This window comes from Eretmochelys imbricata, chromosome 2, assembly GCF_965152235.1.
Source record: "Eretmochelys imbricata isolate rEreImb1 chromosome 2, rEreImb1.hap1, whole genome shotgun sequence".
NCBI lineage: Eukaryota > Metazoa > Chordata > Testudines > Cheloniidae > Eretmochelys > Eretmochelys imbricata.
The window spans coordinates 215,408,336-215,431,544 of record NC_135573.1 but is presented as its reverse complement, the minus strand read 5'-3'; the positions used below and the strand labels follow the sequence as shown (position 1 = coordinate 215,431,544).

The 23,209-nt window shown below is 41.7% G+C and overlaps 1 protein-coding gene across 7 annotated transcripts in view; it reads right to left on the bottom strand.

The window, feature by feature from the left end:
• The window catches only part of ETV1 (ETS variant transcription factor 1), a 70,863-nt gene that overhangs the window by 6,794 nt on the left and 40,860 nt on the right, over positions 1-23,209 (bottom strand). For 6 of the 7 annotated variants that reach the window (XM_077809375.1, XM_077809377.1, XM_077809376.1 and 3 more), the window contains 3 exons: positions 20,776-21,023; positions 4,516-4,583; positions 3,889-3,985 (listed from right to left, as the gene is read on the bottom strand). In XM_077809375.1, the coding sequence (XP_077665501.1) occupies positions 3,889-3,985; positions 4,516-4,583; positions 20,776-21,023 (413 nt within the window). The remainder of the gene's footprint in view (positions 1-3,888; positions 3,986-4,515; positions 4,584-20,775; positions 21,024-23,209) is intronic. The other variant, XM_077809378.1, reaches the window with a different exon arrangement.

The following is a 23,209-nucleotide window of genomic DNA, read 5'->3' as shown; positions in this document are numbered from 1 at the left end:
ACAAAAAAGTAGAGTACCTAAATTCAGTCACGCTTCATGTCAGTCTTTGTTGTTTTCATCTAACTCTGATATATGCAAATCTTACTTGCAAACAACATTTTGCAATACCCTATATCTGAAAGAGCATGAACTGTTTTTGTAAACAACTCTGATGCCTGAAGAATTTCATTTGTATACAATACTTTGCACAACCCCATTTTGAAGATTTAATGTATGCTTCAGATAGCTGCAAAACCCCATTGACTAAAACTTCTTTTGCATGCAAATACTTCTAAGGGAAATTTGACAGAGCATTTGACTTGGACTTAAACAGCATTGGCTTTATGTATAGGCATGCAAATCCTGCAGATATGTGAGTTCCTCTGTGGCATATTGGACTTGCATACAAGATGGTTCATCTTTAGCACGCTTTATATTTACTCATACCTACATATGAGATTAGCATTTCCCCTTGAAGTGCTCTACGTTATTTTTGCTTAAAGTTCAGACCCAAGGAAATCTATCAAATAAACAACATTCTGTTAACTGCTCTGCACAAATTGCTAATGAAAAACTGTTACATCCATACTGTGTATTTGCTTGTTTTTAAATTGTATTTCTACTGAACAGCTCATGGAAACAACAGCTAAAAGGTCTGGGGCTAGAACAGAGATTTAGTTTCTGCTAATGATGACAGCAATCCTCGGTCTACTGGTAAAACTCTATTCCCCACTTCACCACCAGAACAGCAACTTTTGCCAAGCAGCCTGTCCTGGCTAGTGCTGTACACAGCAGTGTTGTAGCTGTGTCTGTCCCAGGATATCAGAGAGACAAGGTGGGTGAAGTAAGACCTTTTATTGGACCAACTTCTGTTGGTGACAGAGACAAGCTCTTGAGTTACACAGAGCTCTTCTTCAGGTCTGGGAAAGGTACTAAAGGTGTCACAGCTAAATACAAGATGGAACAGTTTAGCATAAGTAGTTAGCACATACTCAAAGGGAACATTTAGGACACTGGATTTATGGTTTATTACAACGATCTGTAACCCACTAATTCCCCTTTTTGTTCTATGACTACAGGGGCATTAATGGGCCACTTCATGTTTAATGAAAAGGAGTACTTGTGGCACCTTAGAGACTAACCAATTTATTTGAGCATAAGCTTTCGTGAGCTACAGCTCACTTCATCGGATGCATTCAGTGAAGTGGACTGTAGCTCACGAAAGCTTATGCTCAAATAAATTGGTTAGTCTCTAAGGTGCCACAAGTCCTCCTTTTCTTTTTGCGAATACAGACTAACATGGCTGCTACTCTGAAACTTGTCATTCATGTTGAATGGTTTCTTAGAATATGGGCTAACTACTTATGCCAAACTATCTGTCTGAACTTATATTTAACTGTGACACTCTTAATACCTTTCTCAGACCTGAAGAAGAGCTCTGTGTAACTCAAAAAAGTTTATCTGCCTCAGCAACAGAAGTTGGTCCAATAAAAGGTATCACCTCACCCACCTTGTCTGGCTAGTGATGGAAGTCAGGATTTTACATTAACCAAAAGCATAAGGATAGCCTCCTTGCCAATATAGAAGGGCTCAATGTAGTCAAAAGAAAAAGAGTATTACAAATAGAATACATCCTTTTATAAAAAGGAAAGAAAACTAAGGCAATACTTGGCAAAAACAAATTAAACAACCCTTGGCTCATTGATTTGTGTTAAATCCTGATCCTGTAACCACTTATTTTTCAAGGACAAGACTTTTCTACTAACTATAGTTGAGTAACATGTAAACAGCAAGTGCAGTATTCCTGAGGACCCGATTCTTAGTTAGTGTAAGCTGGCAGAGAGTGATCTACTGATTTCAACAGAAACAGCACAGAATCTAGCCCCAAAACTTGAGGCACATTGCTGGGTCTATCCCACTTTTACCCTATAGGCCACATGCAGCGAATAGTCAATACCATTTTTAGAACGATGGGCGATTGTGCTCGTTTCTCTGCACCCACCACATTAGAAATATGTACAAACACACAGATTCTTATTATACCTGAGCCTGATCTTGTGAAGAGCACTGCACTGTCCACCTACAGCAGCTTCCAGGCAGTGGCTTCTCTTGGAAGAGCATACGTTATTTCCAAAGATTTATTTTTTTGAAGCAATTTGCTCCACCTTTCGATTCTTATTTTTTTAACATAAAATGTGCAGCTGTTCAGGAATGAACTAGATGGATGTTGCTCCTACAGATCATTTTAACTTTACGAAGTAAAGAAACAGAGGGCCCAATCCTGCTCCCAGTGATGTAACCAGAAATTTGTCACCGGTGCCCATGGAAGTAGGAGCAGACACATAATGTTTCTTGTTTAGAAATAAAGATCTGAGTTGATGTGCTAAATAAAAACACAATTAGCATATGTTTCATCACCCACAGTACAAGGATGACTGTGAGTAAAACCATTCCTTCTGCGAAAGCATCAACCCCGTAACACTACTGTGCTGGATTTACCAATCATCAGAGCTTAGGTCTAATAGCACTCAGAATCCTCCATTTGCTTCTTGCTATTCCACAGCAGCTCTGATATGCTGGTGGCACCTCAGTTTCAAAGGTACGTAATTCTTCAGGTTGATTTTAATTTGAGCCCTCCCATTCATAAGCAGATGCAACCAGTGTTAGACATGCAAAGGTTTGATAACAGGCACAGATGTCCTAAGGAAAAATTTGAGCTCTCCAAACTCCCTTAAGAAAGGTTCAGAGAGCCTTTCACAGTCAATTTATCAGAAGGACATCCCCTCAGTCCTGTGAAACAAGCAAAGATGGATATACAGAGACTGAGTCAAAACAGCAACTGCAGGAGAACCTCAGAGTTACGAACACCTCAGGAATGCAGGTTGCTCGTAACTCTGAACAAAACGTTATGGTTGGTCTGTCAAAAGTTTACAACTGAACATTGACTTAATACAGCTTTGAAACTTTACTATGAAGAAGAAAAATGCTGCTTCCCCTTTATTTTTTTAGTACTTTATGTTTAACACAGTACCCTACTGATGGTTTTTTTGGTCCCTGATGGCATACTTTGGGTTCCAAATGAGGTGTGTGGTTGACTGGTCAGTTCATAACTCTGAGGTTGTCCTGTAAAACAGTTAGCTGTTCAGTCTGCAAATCACTTAGCCAAAGTTGCAGACCATCACATACTGGGCCTAATTATTCCTTTGGTTACAATGGTACAGAACTATAGTAAATCAGAGTTGCCCCAGGAAATCCATATACTGAGATGACTTTGGGTTATTTTATCTGACATGACCCCATTATCATCTTTGGAAAATGTTTGTTATACTGGCCAGTGCTATGAAAAGGTAATTCTTTTGGTATGAAACCCTTTCAACAATTACCAAGTAGCACAATGTTTAATACAGACATCTCTCTAGACAAAAAAAGAAAAAAAATACATCAAAACCTGAATTGCTCTGTTGCACTTATGTTCAATAATTCAATTCTTCATGGACAATGAGACACAACAGGCTGCATTAGTCATCAGTAAATCCAGAGGAGCTGCTTTCTGTTCTGCTTTGTTAATTACAGGATCAGCTTTCAATAAATCTCTAATAACAAGCTGTATGTGATCATCAGTGCAATGGAAATCCTCCTATTACTTCTCAGCACAGCCAGAATTGTGCTCCTCTAACATATCTCTGGATACAGAATCTCTCACTAGCAAAAATAGACTAACATCCTATTGAAAAGGAGACTTTGGTTTCAAGAGGCAAAGGTCAGCTTTGGTTGGGTGCACTGCAAATGGTGTGTTAAGGAATCTTAAATTGGAATGTTACTGACCTTTTTGATCAACTCCCTTTCCAACTCTCCACACCAGGGGTGGGGGCGTGGGGGGGGTAGGAAACAGAAATATGGAATACATACCATCAAACTTCTCCGGAACAACACAAGTGTCATCATAAAACTGTCTAGGTCCCTTTTCATACATACAACCTGTAAATTGAAGAGAAGAGTTTATTTGCTAGATGTATGAGTAATGAAGGGAGAAAACACATTGTATACTGTCTTAAAATATGTGTTAAAGCAGACGACTGGGAAGCAAAATATCTGTCTTTTCCTGGTAATTTCTTCTAGTTCTGGACTACTTTCATTACATGTATGAAATGCCTTTACTGCGCACTAACAAACTTCATTTTGACAAAGGTGCCAAAGCTGCACCTAGAAGTCAGAAGCCTGCCACTTTAAAATTTTACCAGGCAGGGTGCAGGGGGGCAAATTTATGAGAAGTGCCCATTCAATAGCTAGTGCCACTGGAAAGAATGTTGAGCAAGACCACCTTTCAGCTGCTTTTATCCTAGCTAACCTTTGGTACTAGTCCAGGTTGCAATGTTTTTGCACATCAAAAACACAGGGATAGAGCAGGGGGAAGCAGAGGATGGAGTTTTCCAAGCAGGACAATAATTCGTCGTGTGATCTTCCAATTTCTCCACTAAAAAAAATCCCCAAAAGTTTCTCTTGTACAAAAGTGACATAAAAAATAGAAAACTTAACTTCTGTTCTGTTTGGGTGAGCCAGGAAGCCTTCTTGCCTCATGTAAATGGAATGGCAGCTAGGCACTTCTGAAAGAAGAAGACGACAACGCTAGTCAAAAGATTGTCTGGAATTGAAAGTGCGCAGGTTATCAATGAGACAGGCGACAGATAGAAGAGTAACAGAAAGGGACATAAGTCACAGTGAGGGGGAACCTGTCAACACACAGTTAGCATTTCAGAGCAGCAGGCTCAAAGCATGGCAGAAAAGAAAACCATATTGCGTGGAACATTGATCTTGTCTAACACAGGCACCTTGAACTCAAATTTTTATCATAATTAACCTTGTTAAAGGTCAACTCCCAGGACAATCACACTTCAGTGTGATTACAGACCAAAATACACAAGTCAGAATTAATTTTTTAAACCCCACACTTATGCAGCTAGGTCTTTTGGTAAGCAAACTGACATAGCAATGATTTTGAAATCAATAGCTTGCCAATCATAGCAGAGACTAATAAACCACAAAATATGGCAGAATTACCACAGGGAATGCCAGGCTTCTGAGCCTGGGTTCCAAGATCTGAAAGTTTAAAGGCATTTTCTCTAATTGTTAAGACACTTTAAAACACATTTAAGGAATTCAGTGGCATTGATTACCATTTTTTACAGCACTGTGCACTTTTAAGGCAATACAAATGCATACAGAGTTTATAATTTCTACTGTCTACGTTGCCAATGTTTCTTTAAGCAATGAAGAGGAAAGAGAAAACCAAACAATACTAATTAAAATGGTATGCTCCGTGCAGGCACCCATCTTTCTACTTCCCCCTCACCTGACTCTATCCCTAGTTATACCCCATGCAAGCAAAACCGGACCACAAATGGTTGCCCTTCTAGTCCATTTTTTGTACCTGCCTATTGAATACCGAGAGTCTACTTGATCTTGTGATAAACTCCTACCCTAAGCCATGCAATCTTATAACACATCACTCTGGAAAAGATGCAAAGAGAGGTCAGGAGAGAAGGACATTATTCTTCTAACATTGTCTACAAACTCTTTTCAGAATGCAATTCTAAATTTCACTGCTCACTGACTGGTGATGAGTATCAAGGGCTTGGCAGGATAAGAAAATGAGGTTTTACACTGAATTCCCACAGCAAGCACAGCACAGGATAGTAATAAGTTTCCTCTAACTGTCTGAAAGCCCCTCCCTCCTTTATTACTTGTTTTCCCTATCAAGCATTCAATACTTGTCTCCTTGGGCTCTAGTATTTCAAGCATCTTTTACAACTATGCTAAGTAATCACAGGAATCAGTGATTCAATGTTCAGACAGGTCAAGTGTAATTTTGTACACCAGAAGTCAAAGCTGCAAGCAGTGGTTCACAAGCAAAGAATCACTCGGGTTACCAAACAGATTAGATTGTAAGAGAACGGAAAAAGAATCTATGTAAAAGGAGGAAGCCTGAGAATTGAAACAGACATTTTCTATTTTAGGTAAAAATTCACTAATATTGGCAGCAAAACCTATTTGCAACTCATGATGCTGGCTCTTGCAAAATAATCAAACTGACAGCACAAGGGAGCTATGCATGTATCTATCGATACAGTTGTGTTTTTAGCCAACCTGGGTAATATCTCTTGTGCGCCAAAGTCAATTATAATTAACATCTGGAGACTATTTTTTTTTTTTAAAGACAAGTCTTGTTTGTACCAACATTGTTTATATGCAACCGAACCCTAAGATTAAATACTCCGTAGAGGACTGAAAAATATAGCAGAGAAGAGTCTATTCCTCATAAAGTAACTAAAGTCTTGTTATTCTAAAGTGCTATCAGTTAATTTATGACTATCAGAGTGGGTCAGACTCTAATCAAATTGTAGAAACATTTCCAAAGTGATTATTCAATCAAATGACTAACATGGTTAATTAGGAGCCATAAACATTGCTCTGAAGTTCATCAAAGTAATGACTTGCCCAGAAAAATTACTCCTAATTAAATTGCCTGCTGCTTTCATTTCAACCTTATCTAATAAAAAGTCCAACCAATGAAATTTAACATTGCAGTTTTAAATTGTACTAAATGCTTAACTAAGACCCAGAAGTATTTTAACTAGCTAAGCGGAGTTACTTCAAAAGCAAACATTTTAGAGCAGAAATTGCAGAGCAATTGTGTATTTTCTTCTTGTTAAATTATGGTCTCAAGAAGATAAACGCAATAGCACAAAGGCATGGAGCTACTTTCAGGGCATACTGCAAGTAGCTGAGGTGAACTGGTTGTATCACCTTCAGATCTTTTAGTGGATTATAGTAATTAAATAAATATGCCTGGCTTTTGGATATGCAACACACATATGGCACATTCTTAGCTCACATTATAAAGTTATATCACCTTACGAAGGGCAAAGTCCAGCAAAAAAGTAAGGATGCATAAGGAGTGCTATTAATCTGGAACACTCTGAGGTCACGCTGGTCTCCCTTAACCCTAAGAGCAATTGAGTAGTCATCTTAAAATTGTGAAACTGGACTTATTTCATATTGTCCTGACACCTTCCCCCCCCCCGCTCCCCCAGTAAGTGTTATTTTAAAACATATAATCCAGAGACTGCAGCAATGCCTGCTCTTCGGGGCATGCCAAGGAGGAACTTGATGAAGTATGCTGTGCTTTCATCAAGAAGTACAAAGTAAGAGCCCAATCTTCCTCCCACTGAAAACAACGAAATCAACTACTAACTCCAGTGGAAGCAAGGTCATGTCCTAACTGAGCAGCTCATACTGGATTCTGGATTCTATACTCGAATAGGGCATAAGATTAGACCCTCCTTGTTTAGCACAACTCTCATATTAATATACTGCAACCTGAGGGACTGTCACAGACACAAGGGGAGTGACTCAGCGCTCTTGAAGTCCACTGCTCAGACCATGACTCTGACTGAGATGAGGAGAGTAAGGGCTACTTGCCCCCAATACTCCCTGTTGTGAAGAAGTAGGCAGAGTAGGAAGCATTCTAGCTCCACCCTCTCCCGCAGAGTAGCTGGCCTGCTGTACAGGGGATTGTAAGGTTTGCCATGAGAAAGGATGAAGTAACTTCTCCCTCCCCCAGAGCAAGGGGGAAGCAGAGGAGGAACTGGGAATTCAAATCACAATTCATTCTCAGGTCTCCTCCTGGCACACTGCAACTCCACAGCACCCCTTACTCAGGGCAGGCTGCAAAACTGCAATCTAGCCCCGAATGATTATTACTACCTATCCCAGAATAAATGGATTTCTGGGACAAAATTATAGTTCTATTAGAAACGTGAGGTTCCAGCTTTCCTGGAAGAAATACTCTGCGCTGAGCTCCATTGCTCTAAAAGGGTCAGACCATCTGGCTCACACCTGTTTACAACCCATGGCAGATAGGGGCCTGGTGACAACGATAACACAGCAGGGATTAAATTCTGTACAAAAAACACAAAGCAAGGAAGCACAGATGTGATTCTGCCCCCAGTGGCAGTCACTTATATTGAGCCTGCAAACAAGTCTCTCGCTTTGATCAATAGACCACATCCACAGACAAAACCTGTTTTCTTCCTTAAAGACAGAAAATAAAATGATAGTATTGGCATTGGGACCATGCTCTTGTCTTCCTGTTTACTTGCCTAGTTCTTCTCTCACTTACCCTCTGGGACTGAATAGGATACTATTATAAGAATAGTTTTCAGAGTAGCAGCCGTGTTACTCTGTATCCGCAAAAAGAAAAGGAGGACTTGTGGCCCCTTAGATAAATTTGTTAGGCTCTAAGGTGCCACAAGTACTCCTTTTATTGTAAAAATGGAAGCGAATCACTAGAATTTCAAGGGGTCTGGCTAGAGAAACAGCCAATCATTTAACTTGACCTGACAGCATTTCCTTCTGAACTGTCCTTTTGGTCCTTAAAATAAATATAAATCCATCAGCCCTTCAAAAGAAGGGCTGTGATGTAGGTCAAATCCCAGGCTTCCATGACAGGGGCTCAATACACCAAATCCGTAGCTGTATTTGGTTTCACAAGTACACACACACACTCTGTCCCTCTGCTCCGCCTGCCGTTCTTATAAGTGGGCAAGACAGAAAAAAAATCAATAGAATCCTGTTCACCTTTTCTTTTCTAGGCTCAAGAGCCAACTTAAGTTTTTAAAGAAAATGTTAAAAGTTAGGACAGGTTATATTTTAGGACTCCCAATCTCAACATCTATCTCATTTTAATAAAATAATAATGTACAGTATACGTATATAGCATTTATCATCTCTACTGAACCAGGAGCACTTAAAATTTAAATTAATATACTGCCTATGCACCAGGGTCATTACATCCACCACTAAAATGCAGCCAGCTCCAGGATGGAAAGTAACATCTGTTTAATACAGCAACTTAACCCAACTGTTTAGCGTGTGAGGCGAAGAAGAATACAGTAATCAGCTGAAACCACAAGGGGAATTTTTAGGTAGGCAGCAGGGTGGATTTGATTTAAATCACTAGTCAGGAAGACTCGATTTAATAATGTTTTTCTACATAAAAGTGCATTCTTGTTGGTTGTTATAACCTTAATACATATTCTTCACAACTCAGAGATAGATGTAGGTTTCATTTTTAGAAGGTACACATTATACATTTTTAAACAGTGATTTATTTGGAAAATTTTTCAGATTTGTTTTACAGCTATATCAGAAAATGAATGAGTGTTTGGTTATTTCATTTACCAAAGGTAATTGAAGTAGATATTTATGAAGTCATTGGGAGGTGAACTATCTCCAGTTCAACAGGTTAATCATTAATATGTGGAGAATTTTCTTGCCACGCTGTATTAGGAGGAGAACATCACCAGACAGATATTTAAATTGTTTTATTTAACTAAAACAACAACGTTAAGTATTCTGGATTTTTTTCTCCAACAGCAAACATATAATATTTTAACAAAACAAGCATATGTCCCTCGCTTCTCACATTTATCTCCATACTACACCCCCAACAAACTTCTATTCATGAACTTTTTGAAACTTTGCACTTTTAGAGAGGTAAAGCATTGACTCTGTGTACACAAATTTGCAGAGAGACAACAGAGTTGAGGTCTGTTATTTCTCATCTCTATATATTATTTATTTGTTTAAAAACATTTTTGCTGTTAACAAGCATGTTACCTCTGGAAACACAAATCCATAGTTTGAGAAGTGCAAAACTAAGGATCTCTGATAGTATCTTCTAGACCAGGGGTCGGCAACCTTTCAGAAGTGGTGTGCGGAATCTTCATTTATTCACTTTAATTTAAGGTTTCGCCTGCCAGTAATACATTTTAACATTTTTTAGAAGGTCTCTCTATAAGTGTATATATTATATAACTAAACTATTGTCATATGTAAAGTAAACAAGGTTTTCAAAATGTTTAAGAAGCTTCATTTAAAATTAAATTAAAATGCTGATCTTACACCGCCAGGCCACTCAGCCTGCTACCAGCCTGGGGTTCCATTCACCTAGGCCGGCAGCAGGCTGAGCGGGGCTTGTGGCCGGGACCCCGGCTGGCAAGGGGCTGGCAGCCAGAACCCCAGACCTGCAGTGGGCTGAGTGGGGCCGGTGGCCGGGACCCCAGACCAGCAGTGGGCTGAATGGCTCAGCCTGCTGCCACTCAGCCCGCTGCTGGTCTGGGGTTCCGTCCGCCGGCTCCTGCCAGCCAGGGTCCCGGCTGTCGGCCCCGCTCAGCCCACTGCCCGTCGGGGATCCCGCCTTGCCCACATAGAGTGGGTACCTACCTCCTCCCTGGTTCTAGCCCATTCTCTTCCTCTCTCTCTCTGCACTGAGCTGAGGGTGGGAGTGCACTGAGCACAGGGCTGGGGGTGAAGGAGTAGGCCAGGAGCTAGAATGAGGGAGGGGGCTCAGGGTTGGGGCAGGAGGTTTTGTGTGTGGAGTGCTTACCTGGGCAGCTCCCATTTGGTGCGAGGGGTGCAGGTAGGAATGTGGGGGGGGGGAGGGTGCAGAAGCTCCCGTTTGGTGCTCACGGTGGGGGTGGGAATATGGGGGGTGTAAAAGTCAGGGCACAGGGCGTGGGGGGGCTGGGTATGTGTGGGGGTGCATGAGTCAGGGCAGGGGGCTGGGTGTGTGTGAGGAGGGTGCAGGAGTCAGGGCATAGGGGGGCTGGATATGTGTGGGGGTGCTGGAATCAAGGTTGGGGTCGTGGGGGTGCAGGGGTCAGGGCAGAGGGCTGGGAGTGTGTGAGGAGGGTGCAGGAGTCAGGGCAGAGGGCGTATGAGAGGGGTGCTGGAGTCAGGGCATGGGGTGTGGGGGCTGGGTATGTGTGGGGGGTGCTGGAGTCAGGGCTGGGGTCGTGGGGGGATGCAGGGGTCAGGGCAGGAGGCTGGGGTGTGTGGGGGTGCAGAGATCAGGGCAGAGGGCTGGGTGTGTGTGAGGGGGGTGCAGGGATCACGGCAGAGGGCTGCGGGTGTGTGCTGAGGTCGTTGGGGTGCTCCCAGACCCCTGCCCAGAGCGGCTCACGACAGGGGGCTAAAGGGGATATGCCCTGATTCCACCCCTCTTCCCCAAGGCCCTGTCTCCACCTCTTCTCCATCTCCTCCCCGGAGCATGAGAGCGCTCCGGCTCCGCTTCTCCCCCTCCCTCGCAAGGGCCATCAGCTGATTGGTGGCAGGGAGGGAGAGGAGGAGGGGCATGCACGCAGCACAGCGGGGGGAAGTGGGGAGCTTGCCTGCCCTGCAGCAGCAGCTGGCAGGACCAAGCTTCTTCACCCTGCCCCCGTGCCGGGGGTGTGTGCAGAAGAGCGGGCTGGGGTGGGCAGGATTTTTAATGGCATGCTGCTGCCTGTCGGGATCCTGGCTTGGGTTTGAGCGGGGCCGGCAGCTAGGACCCGGCAGGCAGCAGTGTGCCATTAAAAATCGGCTGGTGTGCTGTCTTTGGCACACGTGCCATAGGTTGCCGACCCCTGTTCTAGACTGAGCACTGAGTCCTCATTGGCTAGATAGAAAGATTAACCTAAATAATCTACACAGAAACCTGTGGAACCCCACAAGATTGGGTCCCTAGTCCATGAACTATTGGAACTCATTTACAAAACTTTTCATTAACATTACATGACTATATTGTCTTATACTATAGAATTAAAATTTATAATCCCTATGCCATGATGAGATATCTTTGAGCTATACTGTATTTTAATTAAAACTATCTTTACATAGGTTTTTTCCTCAAAAAGCACTTAATCAAAAAAATCCAATTTAAATTAAAAAAATCCGATTTTTTAAATTTTTATCCACCTTGGTAGGCAGAATGCAACGATTCCAGCCGCAATACAGCTACATCACCTCTTGCTTTTTGGGGCCTTCACATACCACAAGTGTGTAGGGCTTCAGTGTTACATCTCATCAGATGGACAGCACTTCCAGAGTGCTGTTTAAGGGACAGATTCTGGAAACAGATATACACATGTGGACCCCAACTCTTGCTGCCCAGCAGTAAAGATCCTTGCACACAGATCTGTTTGAGGATCAGCTGCTAACATCTTACTTACTGTGGGATTTGTTACAGCGTTGAATGGGGCCAGGATTCAACCCAAAATGTAGACATGTTGCAGTTCAGACAAATGCCTGATGTTCTCTCTAAAATCTTCATTTAAAATGACATAGATTACTTTCATCTGACAATTCTACTACAGCACTTCAACCCGATGTTGTTTGGTTTGGGCAAAAAAATTGCACAAGAGAACAAAGTAATTTCGTTAAATGAGAGCCTCTGCATTTCTAGTAGAATTGTTATATATCAAATAAGTGCTGTATTTGCTCCACCAAAAAAAATCTAATTTCAGAATTTATGGTGACTCACTGTTACAATATTGTTTATAATGCAATTTAGTTTTCTGGACAATGAAGACACACCAAGTGGAAAACATAATGAATAATTTTTTCATTCTTCATTAGACAGATGGTAATAGCGGAGTAAGCTCTTCCTCCCCACCCCAGTCTGTAGCTTATCTGTCCAGGGATCTCACTTATATCCTGATCCTGCAAACACCTGCGCACAACCCCATAACATTCAATGGGACTACTCTCATGCACAAAGCTAAGCACAGAGGCAAGTGTTTGCAGGGTGCCACCACGGTGCTATGAATAGGAGCAGGGATAGCAAGACTTAAATCTGCGTGCAGAGCTCACAGGATCCTGTTTGAGGAAGGCTCAAAGAAAGGCTCATTTCTCCTTCATTTTCCAAGGCTCTACATTTGAATTATTCATTATTTTCCACTTGTATCCCGGTATTACAGAAACACTGTTATGACACACACAAAAATCTTCCTAAAAGGTAGCCATGGCAAGATTAATTCCTATCTATAACCCCTGACATAAACCTACCAGCTAGAATCAGATTTAGTCCAAGTAGTTTACACCTAAGCAAAAATAGTTAAAAAAACAAACTCTAAATAAACATCTTCCTTTCCCCTCTGAAATGCAGCAACTTTGGTTTCTATAGTGAAACGGGGCTTCACTATGACAACATCATGACATCTGGTCTCTGAAAATACATTTTTAAGACAACAGTCTGCCAGGGCAACATGTAACTTTATACATCAGAACAGAAAACAAAGGCTCCGATATTAAAATCGGAATTTAAATTCCACATAGATCCGGTCTTTGAAGGATACTTTAAAATCAGATATTCATTTCTATCACTCTCATTAACTTTAAAATTTGTTTTGAGTTTAAGCATAACTTTCCCTTTAAATTCAACGAAAAAGCAAAACGGATTTTTTCTCTTTTTTTTTTTTTGGTGAGCTTACTGCAAAAAATGTCTGTGTTGCTTTTTCTCCCCCGCCTGGTTCCCTGCCTGTAAAATCTAAGTTGGACAAACACTGCATGGCTGAAGTGACATATTTGAATGGAATTCAGACCAACCAGTTCCTGTTTATGTTTCTGATTTGAGAATGTAGCCTTCTCATTCACTATACATTAGAAACACACCAAGGCCATAAATGGTGTCAGGTTACATGCAGGCAGGGCCAATGGGCATTAATCATTACTTCAAGTCAACTGGCAAAAGCAGCAGCTGATGGAACACTACACTCTTTAGTTGTATATAAATGAACATTCCAGGGTTTGTTTTTTTTTCCCCCTTCAGCATCCATTTTATGAATGAAACTTCAGCCTGTACAGAGTCCATTCATATAAAAGCTGCGCTCACAGGGTTCAGCCCCGAGGGATCAATTGGTCTTGGGTAAGGCTGATGTGATTGGTTTAAGACAGGCTTCAGCCTTCCATTACTGATTTAAAATGCAGCCTGTGTCCATCTGACCTGCGTTAATGCACAAAGAGTAAATCCAGACTGTACTCTCAATTCTCAAATCAAATCATTAGCCAGTGCCACTTACTGTAACTGTAGATTTAGAGGATATTTATCCATTTCTTTGAAAAACAGCAGCCAGAGGACAACTTTTTAGATTTTTGTTGTCTGCTTTGAAATGAAAAAATACACATTTGATATTTTGCTGTACACAGGAGAGAAATATGTTGCTGAGATTTACCTTATTTTATGAAGAAAGAGTAGGAATAACTTAGTAAGATTAGCTCCTAGCTTTTGAAAGACAGAAATAGCAAATATTTAGAGGAAAATAGCTACCCAAAAAGCAAGTGAGACAGTAAATCTGCTGCTTTAACAATGACCTCTCAACAAGTCCAAGTATTTCCTGCACCTCAATTAGGTCATCACATTATTTTCCACTGTTGTACACATCCGACTGAGGATATGTGCACTCATTGTTTTAGGAGCAAGTTCTACACAGAGCATTTAAGTAGGAGAATGAAACCCAAGCTCATTTACTTAAGCAACACAGCAAAGACGAGCTCCTGAAGCAAGAGTGTCAGGTATTTTAACCATGGTCATGTATTCCAGGAAGACACTGGGGAGAAAAAAGCAGCAATGCTGGAAAATATATCAGGTGAAATCCTGGTGGCAAAACTCCACTGGGGCCAGCATTTCACCCGGCGCCATGGTCGTGAACTGAACATTATATATGTTGTTGCACAACAGTACGGTGATTAGAAAGGACATAATTTTGAGCTGCACATTCAGAAGCATTACATCACATTCTAGGAAAGTATTACTTCCACTTTATGGAACACTGGTGAGACTATGCAGAAAATATTGCAGAGTTGTGTGCAGCATAATAACAGAAGGAGGGAAATCACAGCATATTTGAGGAAAAGCAGGATTAAGAGCTAGAGGATTTATAAGGCAAGATTTCAACAACTAGAAACACAGACAGACTAGGAGAATACATGCAAATTGCCTACAAAGACTTAGAGGTGGTATGTTAATACCAAGGAATTGTTTAGTATGATTCAAGGAGGTGTAACTTGGAGCAATGGAATGAAATTGAACAAAAGAAAATTTAAGCCCATTATTAAGAAATATTTATTAACTGTGAAGTCTGTTAGACTATGGAATAATTTCCTAAGGGAATGAAAACAACAGTAGTAATAATATTTAACACTTATATAGTTAGGCTTGGCAGAATTCAATTTTTATTTTTTTATAATTTTGATGGATAGTATCAATATTTATTTTTAAACATTTTCCCCCGATTTTTATCCATTTAAATTTTCACAGTGGTGCGAAAATATGAAGGTGAGGTGTGGCAATGGAGATGGGGGGCGGGGGGTGTGTGTGTCAGATAATAAATTATTTAATGACAGTAAACATTTACTATCATTAAGATTCAAAATACTTAAGATTCAAAAAATTAAAGCTTTTGATTTAATTGGGGATTGGTCCTGCTTTGAGCAGGGGTTGGACTAGATGACCTCCTGAGGTCCCTTCCAACCCTGATATTCTATGATTCTATGATAAAACCATTAAAACACAAACTGCCAGCATCACATGTCAGAATATACACAGTAAATATCCTCAAATCAAAGTCTAATAGGTGAAGTAAGAAAAGTGTTATTGGAGCACTTATCTATAAATTTAGATGATTATTGATGGAAATCAACAATATCATTTAGGGAAGTAGTAGAAATCCCAACAGTTGTGTCACTTAAAAACTAGTCTGCACAAAGCAATTGAGAATATCTTGTAGGGAACAATCCTGCACTGGCTTAGATTGACAATTGGATTTCTCTCCTTCGCTTCTGTCTTCATCTCCAAAGTGTTCACAGACCAAAATCTAACCCAATTTAAAAAACAACCATACAGTAGAAACACATAAAATTATTATTTCTTCCCCAAATAAGTTAAAAAAAACCTAGACAATAAAATAAGTCCCCAACAAATACATTTTGCTTCAAAATTTAATTCAGCATCTCTACCAGTGTGGCTCAGCAGACCTCCAAATTTAAACAATGTCACCAGCCCTCTCCCCTTCCCCAGTGATGGCCACAAATGCTGAACAAAGCATGGGAAGGAATCTTTTTCGTTTCACTCACATTGACCTAAGTCTTTTAAAAATCACAGTGACACTTAAACACTATTTGGGGGGACGGGGAGGGTGTCTAAAAGGTTTTATTTTGTTCCCATTCTATCTTTAAACACACACATATAACACTGTAGCCTGGCACAAAAAACTAAGTTAAAAGAACATTCAGGTTGTAAAGTCAAGCACTCAAAAAGTTAGGACATGTCAGAATTAAGGTTGCCCCTTCTGCCCTGCTACCTCCACCCTGTCCCTATCCCACTCCTATCTCTGACCAGCCGCTGGCTCTTTGTCTCAATCCCATTCTCCTCATCTAGCCAGTCTCAGTCTCCAGCCCTCAAGCTTCTCATCCCAGTCCCATTCCCTCCCTTCTCCAGACACTCATCCAATCCATCTCTCTCCCCTACAATGGCTTCCAGTTCCCCGCCACCCACAACCCCGCTTCCTGTCCCCATTGGCTCCCAGTCCCAATCTCCCTCTCCAGGATACTCATCCAATCTCTGCCTCTCCATGGCTCCTTGTCCCAGTTCTTTGCCCAGCCAGTCCCTGTTCTCTCCCTACAGCCTCATCAGATCTGTCTCCCCTACTCCTCTCACCTCTTTGCCTCAACACATTGGTTCTCACTCCCCATCTCTTTGCTCAGCCAGTCCCAGTCTCCCTCAGGCTTCCAGACCCAGTCACTGCCCCTGACTTGGACATCTAATCCCAGTCCCCTAGCCCACCCAGTCCATCCCCACTCCACATCCCAGTCCCTGTCTCTTACTGCTTCCTTATCCCAATCATCTCCCTATCCTATTCATAGAGGTCATAGACCATCAGAGTTGGAAGGGACCTCAGGAGGACATCTAGTCCTATTCTCCGCCCTCTCCCCCCCTCGGTCACACACACTTTGCAGGTCCAGCTCTTATCCCCTCTGTGTATGAATCAGACAGCTTCCTCCTCCACACTGCCTGGGCCCAAAGGAGTCATTGAGAGCACATGAAAGATAGGTTCCCTGCTCTCAGTTCCAGTACTTGCACCCAACCTGGCCAACAGCAGCCCAACGCTGCAAGTGCAGGGTTGCTCCAGGCTGCTGCATGCCCAGTGCTAACAAAATCTTTGGGGAATTTAAGTGCTAAAATCTAAGATGTCTCCATTGAGATATAAACTGTGGTTTTTCAAAAGCTTATAACGTGGCCAGCTTTGGGCATATTTTCACATGGATGGCAAAGGCACATCCGTGACTCAAAGGCCACCCCTGACAAATTGAAACTCCCTGCTCCACAGCATGGAAGCACTAGAGCTTTTCAAATAAAAGATTGCCAGATTTTTTTTTTAACATGGCCAAAACAATGTATTTTTCACTGGCTTTCTCTCTCAGAAATGGTGGAACTGTTTTAGCTGAAAATTTCAGCTGTTTTAGCTGAAACATTCAGCCTGAGGAAGACACCCGATATTGAAAATTGCAACCCAAACAGTTAAAGTTTGGCAAAGCTATGGAGAAATAAAGACATTGTCTTATAAGGGTAAGTGTCAGGCAACCTTAATAAGAATACATTTTGTATGGCATCAGCATAGCAGGCAGCATAACAGAATGAACCGTGCTCACACTTATTTGTTTTCTTTGAATAATTCACTGGGAGTAGAAGGTGACATTTATATTATTTTGGAATTGTAAAAGGAATCATTTTAAAAGCAGATATTTAATACTGCACACAGACGTAGGCACAATTGTGGTCATATTCAGTGTACCTCCTGGTATACCACCTAGGCTGTGCTGTTGTCATATTTCATAAGATAAGAACAGGGTCATGCCCTGATGGAAACTACCTAGAAATAATAAGGCCAAGTTTTCAAAAAACGGACATCGGCGGCTAGACTCCTCCATCTATATTTGAGTACTTATATACATGCTTGGTTTTAAAAAGGGACAAGCACACAACAGAACCCATTGAGATGCCCATATATATATATATATACACATATACATATATACACACACACACACACACACACACACACACACACATATACAGCTTCTAAAGCACACTGGGGCAGAGTCTCAGCGGATGTAAATTGTCATAACAAAATTGTCATAGCTCCTTTGACTTCAACAGAGCCGTGACAACTTATACCAGCTAAGGATCTTACTCTTTGAGTTAAAAGGTGCTGTATAAAATGTACAATATTATATACATCTATTAAGTGACAGCCAGAAGATTTAGACTTAATTTTCTGCTGCAATTCAACATATACGAGAAACTGTATTTTCCAAGAGGAGGAGGAGCAGGGGGAGAGGAGAAGGGGGGGGGAAGGGTAAAGAGCTTCTGCTCTGTTGACATTTTTCTTTTTTTCCCCCTCTTTCCATTATCTCAAACATTCTGCAATAGAAATTGCATACCTGCAATTATAATTACAACTAATTGGTCTGCCATTTCCCATGTCATAATTAATGTCATGTTTTAATAGAGTTATAATCATTCCATAATAATGCTTTTCATTCACCAGATTTCCACAATGTATAAAAGTATAGTGCACAAAAGCAATGAACTTTTATGAGGCTCCTTTAAAAACATCCCAAAAGGAACATCTTCAGTGAATTGCAATGAACTTTTTAAATATGTTTCAGTATTCTTATTTGAGCTGCAAGGAAATATCATGCAAAAAAGATTTTCCACTATGGCATTTGCTCCCCTCAACATCCATAGGTGAAAAATGAAATCAATGATTCAGTGACAAATACATTATGTTTCCTAAGGGGTTATTTAATGTACTCTTAGCAAAGATGGGAAAATGATGGTTTCTAGAGAACAGATGGCAGCAAGACAAAATATCAACAGACCACAGTTGTTGACTGCAATTTATGGAGTGTACAGATGTGTCAACTTAAATGCAGTGATTCTAAGGCCAATAAAAATACTTTCTGATACCAAGAGATTAATTTTTCATGACCACTGGTTACACAGCTATTACATTTTTAAAAATCCTAATTATTCATCTACAAACGAAACAACAACTTTGCTTGAATGTCATTACTCTAAAATGGAACATTTCTGTCACTGGCAGTGAAAAAAAGAGAGAGGTAAAAAACTGCACTTCTTTCAGATTAAATTTCACTTTTCATCTCTAAAAAGAAAATTTGGAACAGAAATGAAAATTAACTCTGCCTCAGATTTAAAGTAACAATATGCAATAAGGAGATCCCTTTCCCTTGCCGAGTATGAAGCATGCATACAAAAGAGCCTTTCTTTAACCCTTTAATTTAGTAGGCTGAATAACAGTGCTTTAGAAGATTGTAAGGGACTTGTGAAGTCCTCTATTATCCGTGGCCATGTTAACTGTGCAGACAGTCTCTCTCGTGCTGCTCTGATAAGAACAGAGGTACATCAGAACCAAAACCAGGGATCTCAGCAACCCCCCAATTATGGAGAAGTTCAGCTCTGGATCTGATCCTTTGCAGTTCAAAGTGTCTCTACCTTGTGCTAGTTGACTGTTTGCTCTAGCCCCCAACTGCCTCATCCCACAGTTTCTCCACACTTGTCCCTTACATCTCCATCTCCTCTTTGTACCTGCTGTCCTTCTCACCAGTCCCTTCTCTTGTCTTTCAGTTCCGCTAATCCCTTCCTAAATAAACCCCATCCCCACCCACCCCTCAAAAACCAAAATAATCCTGGCACTAGCATGATGTCTTCACATTATTCACTTTGCTTGTGTTTTCTACCCCTTCCCCACCAAGTGTTAGTCTTGTCTATTTAGACCAGTGGTCCCCGAGCTGTCAAACTGTGGGGTGCACTCCCTTAGGGGGTGTGTGGAGGAACGTCTGGGGAGGGGCGCAGCAGGGCCCAGGCCAGCCCCTATAGAGGGGTGGGAAGGTAGCGCCACCCAGCCCCGCTCTGCCCGCAGTTTCGTTCCTTTCTGGCCACGGCTCCACTCCCTGCTCCCGACAGCAGCCCCAGCTCTGCTCCTGGCCACAGCCCCGCTCCTGGCCCCAGCTCCCAACCCTAGCCCGGGCTGTGGTTCAGCTCCAGGCCATGGCTCCTGACCGCAGCTCTCAGGGTAGGCATGGATAGGTTGCATTATGGGTTAGGGGGAGGCGTGACAGAAAAAGTTTGGGAACCACTGATTTGAACTGTAAGCTCTCCGGGGCAGGGACTGTCTGCTACTATATCCCATGCCTGGCACAATGGGACCCCATTTGTGGTTGATCCCTAGGCACTACTGGAATAAACATGATTAATAACAATTTATCTTCTACATCAGCAAATTGGCATCCACAGGTTATTTGCTTCCACAAAACACAACAGTTTACACACAAATTGAGAAGTCAGCACTGATTTGCCTAATTCGTATCCCTCACTGGTTTTATAGTAGTGTAAACCCCATTGGACTTTAATGGAGTTACTCCTGATATAAAGGAGCATAAGTAGCAGGAGAATCAGGCCCCTATTCTTGGCAGACAAAAATGAATGTGCTCATAAAATTGTGAGCACAAATTTAGAGGCCATTTTTGAAAGTGTGATTACCTATAGCATATCACAAATAAAACCCATCAGAGGTAACCCACCTAAGTTTAAAAACATCAGTTTCTCCTCTGTCTTTCATATTTAATTTCTAGATAGCTCGATAAACTGAAGTCTTTTACAGACCAAACATGAGAAGGCAATTGCAGTGCAAGGTTCACTACACTGCTTTATCAGCGTTATTATCTAAGGAGGCTACTTTGCCAAGCCTAAATGAACGAAAGGGGTTTAAAATCCTTCAAAAAGCAAGTCTGAATTCAGATGCATCTAAACATCACTGAGAATAAAGACCATTTGGCCTAACCCTTGTTAGGCTTTATTATTTTTCTCACAGAACTAAAGAAAAAAGTCTTACCTACCTGAATCATATGCAAAATCTCTAGGTTCCTGTTTAATCATCAGCGGAGGGGGGAAATTTTGATTGGCTGCATTGCCAACCATGGCGTTGTGTTCATAGACTGGATCATGGTACTCCTGCTTAAAACCTTGAGGTGGGAAAGGGATGTTTGGCTCAGACATCTGGCGTTGGTATATTGGGCGTCCTTCCCTTGACATTGCAGGCAAAGGCGGGAAAGAATTGCAAGGTTCGGAGAGCTGGCGGCGAAATCTATGACACAAGTGAGAGAAGTCACTCAAAAGTGCAATGGCAGAGTGACTTGGTAACTCAAGAGACAAGATGGTAAATAAAAAACAAACCAAAACCCCAAACCAGGTATAATTTTTAAATTTTTATCCTTAATCAACAAAAGATGGAATTAAGAAAAAAATAAAAAAAGAGCTCAAATTTTCTGGGCCCAATTCTCAATTACTCTGTTTCTAAAAACAGGACAGGAATTCAGAAGAAGAAAGATGGGTTTCAACTGCCTTTACATTTTCCATACGCTGGGGCTGTTTATGGTCCTGCCTATTTCCAGCATAAATTAGAGCCGCCAAGGGATACTCTCAGCTATACTCTGCTTCCCAAGGCCCCCTATGGAACATGGGAAGCAGAGAATAGCCCTATCATTTTATTAGTAGTAAATATTTATATTATGGTACTTCCCAAATGCCCCAGTCAGGATCTGAGCTGGGCATTGTATAAAAAGACTAAAGACAATCCATGTCCCAGAAGGATTACAGTCTAAAAAGATACACACTTCCTCTGCTATTCCAACAGGGACTGTGCCTTACACCAGCTCTCCACATGCTGAGGAAGGGGGCAGGCCTGCACAGAGGACACTCTCATGGGGGTGGCCCCTGTATGCTGCCAGCATGGCATAAAGGCACCTTAGCGAATCAGGTCTTATGAAAGAATAGAGAGTTGTATCTGTTTGCTTACAGATGCCATCTCCAAACAAATAAAGATGTCAGTGGTAAGATCTGGGCATCATTCCACAAAGTTAAAAAGCCTCAATTGTCTCCTCATGGTGAAAAAACCAAGGAGCTTCACCTTGCAGACTTGGTGTCACATTCCTGTCTCAGTGGGGAGGAATTCGCACCCCTCTGGAAAAAGGAATGGTGCACCTTGCAAATCCCACAGACCTAACAGGTTTACTGGGAGACAACACCAAAAAAAAAAAAAAAAGAACACAGCCCCAAGGATGGCCTTCTACTCATACTGCTGTCATCGAAACAAGGGGCTCATAAGAGTTCACTGCTCCCCCAACCATTTGTACACAGTCTTCCTCTCCAAGGGAAGTGGAAGCTATGGAGGGGAGTTAGTGCTCCATGTAATGCACCAGAATGGAAAGGAGCATGGTCCACGCTCTCCCCTCCCCCAGCTCTGGCATGTTTCCCCCCACAAAACCTCAGAGCCCCAACTATGTGTGCTGAATTTGAGCAGTTGGGCTTCTGCACGTTCAGAGGTATGAGGAAAGAGAGGCTCAGTGGCATGCTTCCCTGGTGAATTATACATTTTCACATGGCTTCCCCACCCCCACATAAAGGGAAGAGATCAGCCAGCCCCAGGTGGCTTGGTTTTGAACAATCGTGGTGGAGTTGGGACCTATTGCCTCTGTGCTGATCCACAGAACAGTAACTGGGATATTTTTGAAGTAAACTGTTTGTCCTGCCATCCCTCAACCACAGATATGTCTATACTTGGAAATGGGGGTGCGATTTCCAGCTCGAGGAGACATATTCACCCCTGCTCTGACTGAGTTAGAGCACTAAAAATAAAATGTAGCCACGGCAGCACAAGATGGGGAGGGACTAGCTGCCCCAAATCCCTGCCCATCAAACCACCCTAGGTATATACATGGTGTGGCTAGCCCCTGCTGCTGCTTGCACTTTTGTGGCCACACTATTGTCAGCACACTAGCTTGATCACAGCAAGCACACAATTGTCTTCCTGAGCTGAGAATTACACCCCCAGCTCCAACTGTGGGCACACCCTAAAAGAGTAAGACAAGCTGTTATTTAACACAACCATCTTCAAGAGAGAGATGGAAGTTTCCCTCTGTCAAAATATACACGACCAGGAACCAATGATTTTTCAGTTTCTTGTACTTTGGGAGTGAACTGACGCGGTTCATGCAAGTAAAATCAGATGCTCGCTTTGAGAAAATTGGCTGGAGAAGGAGAGTAGGATTTGATCGTTAGGTCAATACATTCTTCAATATAAATCTTATGAAGTACACATTTCAAACACAGATTTTAACATCTATTCAACTTTCATCAAAACACTGCCATGAACCCAAATATTTACTGTCATGTGTAGAAACAACTGAAGAATAAGATAGCAATGGAGACTGAACTTTAATTAGTTTAAAAACATGAAGAATATTCCACTCTGGAGTGGCACACCGTAACATT